At 47.3% G+C, this 8,501-nt stretch overlaps 1 protein-coding gene across 1 annotated transcript; it reads right to left on the reverse strand.

Annotated features, from left to right (window-relative positions):
- Positions 1-2,243: 2,243 nt before the first annotated feature.
- DUSP12 (dual specificity phosphatase 12) lies at positions 2,244-6,498 on the reverse strand. The gene is given in 7 exon segments (XM_081026163.1): positions 2,244-2,900; positions 2,903-3,032; positions 3,768-3,954; positions 4,266-4,362; positions 4,751-4,869; positions 4,958-5,071; positions 5,776-6,498. Coding segments are annotated over 7 exon segments (1,365 nt in total). The 5' UTR covers positions 6,450-6,498; the 3' UTR covers positions 2,244-2,856.
- Positions 6,499-8,501: the final 2,003 nt, after the last annotated feature.

The following is an 8,501-nucleotide window of genomic DNA, read 5'->3' on the forward strand; positions in this document are numbered from 1 at the left end:
GGGGCGGCCCCCGCGGTTACGTCACCCGCGACGCTCGGGGCCGCCCGGACCCCGCCCACCACCCGGACGCCGCCCACCGCCCGGACCCCGCCCACCGCCCGGACCCCGCCCACCGGGGCTCCCGGGGCCCGACCCGCACCGGAGTCCCTCCGGGACCGCTCCGCTGAGCGGTGCTCACCGGGTGGATTTGTAACTTTTCTTCTCTCCTCCCTGCAAACTCCAACACTGACATAAACGCTAAAGTAAAACCGGCAAGAGTCTTCGATTCTCCATCCACCAGACGCTTCAGTCTTTTTAAAAAGCACCATGACTGAACTCCAGGGAGGTGTTTCTTTTTAATTCTCAAAAATGGTCTTTTATTCAAAAAGTGCTGATCATTACGGAACATGCATTTGTCTACCTATCACCGGACAGTGAGAAGCATTAACATTTTGCATTATCGCTTCAGATTTTTCATCAGAAATCGAACATTACAGATAAAGTTGAATTGTTTTTCCTCTGCTCTACTTCATTTCCCTCCCTCCACAGAAGCAACTTCTATTGTGAATACTTTAGGAATCATTCAAGTCCATTTTTACTTCTACCATGTTTACAGATGCATACATTTGGTGCTGTTTGAGGTTTTTAAAATTTACATACAGGTATATTCTGTCCTCCAAATCACTTTCCTCATTTTTTGACGACCTATCCGTGTTTGAACTGTCATGCGGTATTTCCTCGAATATACCTGTATATCACAATTTCTCTTTTCATTTCCCTTCTCATGGACATTTGACTTGTTTCAGTCCTTACTGTTACCTAAAGCACGTCCTTGCATGAGTCTCCTTGTGCACACATGCAAGTGTCTGGGAGACATGCTGGCTCAGGGTAGGAGAGTTACTACTTGCCAGATTATGTCCCTTCGCACCCTTTCTGGCAGTGAGGAGTTCCCTCGGCTCCACGTTCTCACCAACACTAGATATGGTCAGACGTCTGCATTTTTTGCCACTGTGAAGGGTGGGACTATAATTTACCTTTTCCTGACAAAGACGTGATGCATCTTTTCATGTTTATTATACCTTATTTCCTCTTCTGTGAACCGCCCATTCTTGTCTTATAAAATTCACTATCGTATTTTCTTTCTCAGTGATGTGTACGTCTGTAGATAGCTTGCTGCTCATTTAACTAGTACATATGTTGCAAATACCTTCTCCTAGGTTGACACTTGTCTTTGGGGTGGGGGTTTGTCCTCTAAGTTTTCATTTCAATGTAGTCAAATATATCAATCTTTTATTGGCAATCTCTGCTATTTCTATCTTGCCAAAGAAATCCTTCTGGCTCCTGAGGTCATTAAGATATTTTTTCATTGTTTTACAGTTTTGTTTTACACTTTCTTTTTTTAATGAAACAGTAAAGGAGTTTAAATCTGAAAATTCTGCTTGATGGATGTTTCATAAAATTTCAAAATTTACATAAAGACAAGTTTCCCCCAAATCATTCTTCACTGGCACATACGAACTATCTTTCAAAACATGTATTATTTTGTCTATTTCTCCTAAGTCGAACATGAATTACAAGAAAGGTTTTATCTAGTCTGTTCACAGTATCACCTAGAACTATGCAATAGGTGCTCATTTACCAAATTGACAAACGTAAATTCAAATAAAAGCTAAGTAATTTTCTCTGCTAGATGCTAGTATGTGATGTTACGTATTAATGTGAGCCACATGAACTGCTGTAACTCAGCTGCATTTTACCTACAAAGGCGGCAATTTCACATGGCTCAACCCAATTACTTTAAAAAGCTTTCTAGAAAAAGTATCATGAAGCAAAAAGGTGAACAGTGACTGTGACAGCTAAGAAATGGAGAAAGTTTTTCTCATAAAAATCATGAGTTGCCAAAGGCTTCAGGCCGTGTGTTGAGAGTCTCACGAATCATCTGTAACACTCCCACACATTTCAAAAATTAAACGAGGCATTTTTTTAAGAGGATCATTTTCACACTTTTTTTGCATTTAAAATAATGCCCATTTTGGTGTCTACATACAATAGATACATGTGTAAATATGCAATATGTCTTAAAATATTTCTTTATTGCCTAATGCTGATTTCATGTAAGTGTTCAGGTATCTAATTAGGTCCAATTCTAACCATTGGTATCGACTAAAATACATTCCAGTTTCCAGAGATGGTGTTAAAAAAGCTAATCTGGACATCTTACCTTTTCCAACACTCTAATATAGAAGGCTTAAAAGGCAGTTGCATGTAATTACTCCACATTTATTTTCTTTATCATTGGGAACAACTTCACATTAATACATTTCTTCAAGTGGATTATTTTGAAAGGTACCTTAAATACTCTTTCCTAAAAATTTAGGTAACTGGGATTCCTGAACAGTAATAGGAAAACCAAATTTTAGTCTGTTTTCCTAATGGTCTTTCCTTCCACATTTCCAAGAAAGTTAATGTTTCTTAGAAGCAAGAAAGAGAAACAAACATCAAAATATATCCAAACAAGTCTACTTTACATTTCTGAAAATAAAAGAATACCTATTTAAACATGATAGTTTCCAATTTTTGTACCGACTTTTGTCCATCCAGACCTCAAGATCACATAACATTCCAAAAATCAGAATTCTTTAAAATATGAAACAAAGTATCTGAGTCATAGAAGATTTGTATCAAATAAAGTATAATATACATGATTACAAAGTTTTGATTTCTATATTGAGTATTCCACCTAAACAGTTTCCCAGTCACATCAAGTGATCGTATCTTCCCACATTGCAAATGAAATGCTGGTGGTCTAACAACTAGACACTCTACCATGAATGACAAGAAGTTAAGGTTATCACCGGCAAGTTTCTTTCTGAGCTGTCAAATGTCACAAGTTCCTATTTTTCTTGTTTGTGATCCCAAAGCGGCAGCATTTTCTTCTCATCCACTCTGTTCTTATGGATTTGAAAAGCAGGTGTAATCCACCTACCACAGGAGCACTGCTCACCGTACCAATTGAAAGAACCCAATTTGGCACTGCATTTGGGGCAAAGAAGCTGAAACAAAGCAAATGTGTTATTTCATTCATTCACTTTTGTACCAAACAATTTTCTTTGGCAATACAGGATATAAAAGCAGAGCGGGGCTTGTACCCTCAAGAAGTTTATGAGCTAGTTAATCGGTGAGATAAAACGGAATGGCAATTTACTGTAACAGATGGTGGAATGCAGTAATGTGAGCGAGACATGCTGTACCCTGGAAGGTTAGAGGAGGGACACTAACTCCAGCATGAGGGGAGAAAGGTGAAGCCTGAGATATGAAACAGAAGGTTTCACGGATGCGCATACATATTGGCTTTTAAATCAGTCTGTAATGTAAGATTTCAAACTAAAATCCATCATGGCTAAAAGGTAAGAAAACATGTTAGGACTCTCATGTTCTATTATTAACTGATATTAACTGATTCCTGCCTATGTAAAAACAAACAAACATACTCCAGTAAAAATAGATAAATCCAAAAATGCTTAACAAATGTGTTTTCTTCCGATGTATTTATAGCACTAAAAAGAATTAACTTAGACCATCAGCTCTCAACCAAAAGTGGTTTACTATTTACATCAGCTGGTTTTTGTTTAATAATTTTTGATGGATTCTTGTCTACACTAGAAAGACTCTTCAGAAAGAAAGTAGTTAAGGTGGAGGAAACACTAGTTAAAATATGGTTTAAAATGCAAGAAGGAACAGATGAGAGATGATTTAATGAAATTGTAGAAAACAGAATGTACCCTCACCTGTCCATCCATCACCCCCAACAAGGCGGATCCCATCCACTGTACAGGTTCAATGAAATAGGACGTACACCGGGCCTGGCTCCCTGTGACCGGCATGAGGGGTGCTGCCATCCTCTTGTGGGCAAAGGCTGCAGGACCACTTCCCTCACTGTGATCCAAAATGCTAGAACTTCGAAATAGAGACCGCCTGTAAACCCCCAAACAAAAACATGAATGACTTCCAAAAATGAAAAAAATCGATAAAACATGCAATACTTCTTAGAGGACAAAATAATACAGCATTGATTCTGCTACTGTAATTTTCCATCATCTCTACAAGAATCCTGATTGCTTTTACTTCTAAGAATTTACATTCTTGTTGAAAGCAGATTTGAATTTGAAATGTCTGTATTTTTCAATTAACAAATTCTCCCTACAGAGATTTAAGAAACTGAAACTTTCAATGTTTTCCAGCTACTGAGACAAGATTAAATCTCCAGAAAATACAAAATATTTTACCTGCATTTTCTACATTTGTAGAGAACTTCATCTTTCAATCCTTGTGAAACGGTGGTTGGGTCAACAGCCAAGAGCTCTTGAGGTAAGTTCTGCAGTTCTACATGACAATTAAAATGTATCCATTAGTTGGAATCAGCTCTGCATTTTCAGACAAAATCCAGTTAATGTCAAGTTGAGGCACCAAGTGCTAACCTCAGAAATTAAAAACAAAAAAGTCTCTAGTGCTGAGAAATCAGGATGAGGCGGGACAGCATGGTGAAGGAGCCCTTGGGTTCTGGGCACAGACGGCCTGAGTTCAAATCCTAGCCCACCCCTCAAAATCTCTGTGACCTTGAACAAGCTACTTTTTGCTAAAGCACAGTTTCAAAAGGAAATAACAGTACCTGTCTCAAGGGAAAGCAAGATAATGCACCTGAAGTGTTTAATGTCAGAGTACAAACAGCACCTGGAAAAGGCCCAAAGACCTCCTAGCAATTATTATTTACCTGGATACTTCTCTGTAAGCTTTTGTAAACGATACTGCTTATAAACTGCACTAGAGGTATCTACTTCATACCCCATGGCCTGGTATAATTTCAGTTGCCACTCAAACCCCTCATTCATCCTGTAAAGACAAATACAAAGTTAGGTATTCTGTAAATAAATAAAGTCACACCACAAAAGCAGAATTATGATTCTAACAAAGAACTCACTTAGCCTCTGGTTTTATAGTCCGGAGGTTTTCATAGGCTTTTTCAAAGGTAAGTTGGTCCGTCTTCATGATAAAAGCTGTCATTACAGCCACACTTCGACTGACTCCTGCGTGACTGAAAAAGAGACCTTTAAAATAAAATAGCAACAATTAAAACAAAAACCCAGTCCTTGTGACAGGTAAGGTTCAGGTGCACCCGTGGGCTGCTGCCACTCAAGCCCTTTGCCTCTGAAATACCACACGGTGCAAAAGAAGTATATCTCTTTATTTCCTTATTCCTTTTGAATTCTGAACCATGGGAATGGATGAGCTATTCAAACACAACTGCACTAGTTTTTCTAGAATATCATGCCGGCTTCGGAAGCGGTGCAAACTCCTCTGCTCGCGGCGTGAAGACCGGGTCCTGGAGCTCCTCCCCTTTCTCGCGGCCCGTCCTCGCCGGGAATCCGGGGCACACGTGCTGGCCCACGGCGGACGGGCGCGGCGAGCGGGAGCGGCCCTGACTCCACCATCCCGCCCACGGGCCCGTCTTGGGATTCCCAAATACCCGCCGAGGCGGCCGGGGTTTGCGCCTCCGTGGGGCCCCCGCGTCCCCGGCGCCCCCGCCCCCGACGGCAGCGCCGAAACCAGCCGCGGCGGTCGGACGGCTCGGCGCGCGGCGCACCCGCTCGGCCCCGCAGCCCCGCGCCCGGCCCCGCAGCCCCCGGGGCGCGGCCCCCGCCGTTTCCCCACCAACCCCTCGGCGCGCCCCTCCCCCACGCAGCACGGCACCGCCCGCCCGCCGGGCGCCCCACTCCCCGCGTGCGGCCGGCCGCTCACCAGTGCACCAGCACCGCGCGGCCCTCGGCGCGGGCCTGGCCCACGAAGGCCACGCACCGCTCCAGGTGGCTCAGCAGGTCGGTCTCGGGCTTGTCCAGCACGGGCACGAAGAGCCTCCGCAGGCCCTCGAGCTGCAGGTCGGGCTCCTCCGAGTCCACCGTCAGCACGGCCGTGACGCCCGCGCGCTGCAGGCGGCCCGGCTCCGCGACGGCCGCGGCTCCGCCCAGGTACAGGCCGGGCCGCACCTGCAGCATCCCCGGCGGCGGGCCGGGCGCTCGCGGCCCCCAGCTTCCAACATGGCGGCGCCCAGGGGCCGGAGGCCGCGCCTGCCATCGAGTGGGCCGGCTAGAGCGCCGTCCCCGGGCCGCGCAGCAGCGCCCCCGGAGGACCCGGCCGGCCGCGGAATGCGGACTTTCGGGAAAGGGATGCCGCGGCGGGTTCCGAGCTGCCTGTGCCCGCGTCCCGCCCGCGCCCCACGCGCGGCTTCCCGGCCTTTTGGTGTTGAGACTCTCTGGACGCCCCGCAGGAGCGGCTGAACTCAAGTTCCAAGCGATGGTGGCACATCTCTTGCAATGCTTGGTTAGGGGGCCCTTTGCAGTTCCTCTCTCGTCCCCTTTGCCCGGTGTTTCATTGGCACGTGAATCCTCTTCCTGTTCACATACACTGTTCCACATGTTCTGAAGACGTTAATGTCTTTGCGAGAAAGGTCGGGCCGTGGCCAGAGGGAGACGTGGAGCTGCGGGACGCGACCTGCCCCTTGTCCCCGTGTTTGAGCGGGGACGACGAGCGCTCGCAGGTCCGGCCCGCGGCCTCAGCCCGCCCGGCGCCGCCCCGCTCCCTGCGGGCGGAGGGAAAGCCGCGGCGGGGCGCTCCTCGAGCTCTGGCCGCGCTGGCTCCGGGGGCGTGCATGACACAGATACGCGGTAGGCGCCTCTTTGTGTCGTTTTATTTTCTTTTAACCAGTGTTATTAAAGTCATTCGCTGTTAGAAATTATATTTACATTCTGGAAAAAGGAGGAAAAAACTATCAAGGGGTCCTGTCCTGGACATTTTTTTATAAATACCCTAAGCGTTCCGTCGGCTTCACTGGTTTTCGGTTGGAAGTGAGCGTCCTTCCTCGGGTCCCCACACGGACTAAGCTCCTTCAAGGACGGGAGCAGACGACACGTGGGACTGTCACCGAGCGCTCGCCGCCGGGCTCAGTAAACAGCCACGACTGCGCGAATGAAAACACGTGCGCTCCTGAGGCGGAAGTGCGTTTTGCAGCTTCTGCGTCCGCACTCTCAGCCTCGAGGTGGCACCATTTGCCCTCCCGGGGACACAGTGTCTTTTCCGCACCGCCCTTGGGATGCAGGGGAAAAGGACTCTGGCCGGTAAGAACAGCGGGACGTTAGGCCTCGCGAAGGAAGGGGTGCTGACTTGAGAGAGGGAACTGGGTTGCTTTCCGTCAAGACGAGAAGGGCGTGCAATCTGTTCATTTTATCACCAGCACACCTGCAACCTTCATAAATATGGATTAAGCAAAAGGTCTTATAATTGCTAAGAGAAGCACGTGGTGAATTGCATTTTGAGAAGACACCCACTTTACGTAACATGGCCTGACCATCTCCCAGGCGCCCCACTCTTTGGTTGTTTCTCAGAAACTTGGCAGTCACGTGTATGACTATCATTTTCATCTTTTAAAATACTTGCTGAGCAATATCAGGGAAATTTCCCCTTTTCTGTCCCATCACCTCCCCACCACGGCCCCCAAACAAGTTCCTTCTTTGTGTCCTCAGCGAGTTGCCCAAGCCCTCCCACACCCAATGAGTCACCAGTAAATGTTTGCGACAGAAGATGTAGGGCAGTTACGAAGATACACATGAAAAGTACTTTGAGGCCCCCAAATAAAAATATTGGACAAAGACATACATGAGTGATCATAACATAATTCTATTATTATGTCCATTTGTGAGTAGAAGGTGGGTGCCTGGAAAGTGAGGAGTTCACGTGTGGCACTGCCTTGAAGGGCACAGCCTGAAGCCAGAGAAAACCTAGGTCTGAATTCAAAGCACTTACCGAGGTGTGACCCCACGCCTTTCGACGTCGTGTGGTTTCTGTAGGTCTCCGTTTCTTCGTCTGCACAGTGGGAGCAACTACAGCCAAGGTACAGAGCTCTAGAGAGACGTGACTTATGGACAGACATCCCCAGCGGAACCCTGCCCCGAGCAGGGGGGCCAGCTGCTGGGTGGCCCTGCTCAGGAAGCTGCTGAGCAGAGGTGGCACTGAGCGTGACACTGAGGGGAAAATGGATCCCACCACCTGCGCTGCTACAAGCCCACCCCTAAATCCACTCATTAATTGAGAGTCTGCGTCTTTGTCAAGATTCTGAGGAAATAACGTCAGCTCCACAAACACTCAGACTAGACGACCAAGGGGAAGGAGTTGTGCTGGGGCAGCTGACCCAGCCGCGCCCCCAACAACTGGCACACCATCGCATTTTGCTGCTGGCCTTCTGAGAAACACGGGCAGGAACAGGCTGTGATTTGTGGCTTGTGCTCTCAGTTCCTTTTTTGACTTGAGGGGAAACTGGTAAACAGAGAGTCAGATGAGTGGGGCAAAGGACACCAGGCTGCCCCCTAGTCCATGCCAGGGGTTGCACGGTCACAGCTGCACAGCCCCTGCCCCTCCATTCTTCCACCGACACGAATGCAGGCCCCCCCCCAAGTTCACTACCTAAACTTGTC

Source organism: Rhinolophus hipposideros (assembly GCF_964194185.1).
Source record: "Rhinolophus hipposideros genome assembly, chromosome: 19".
Lineage (NCBI taxonomy): Eukaryota > Metazoa > Chordata > Mammalia > Chiroptera > Rhinolophidae > Rhinolophus > Rhinolophus hipposideros.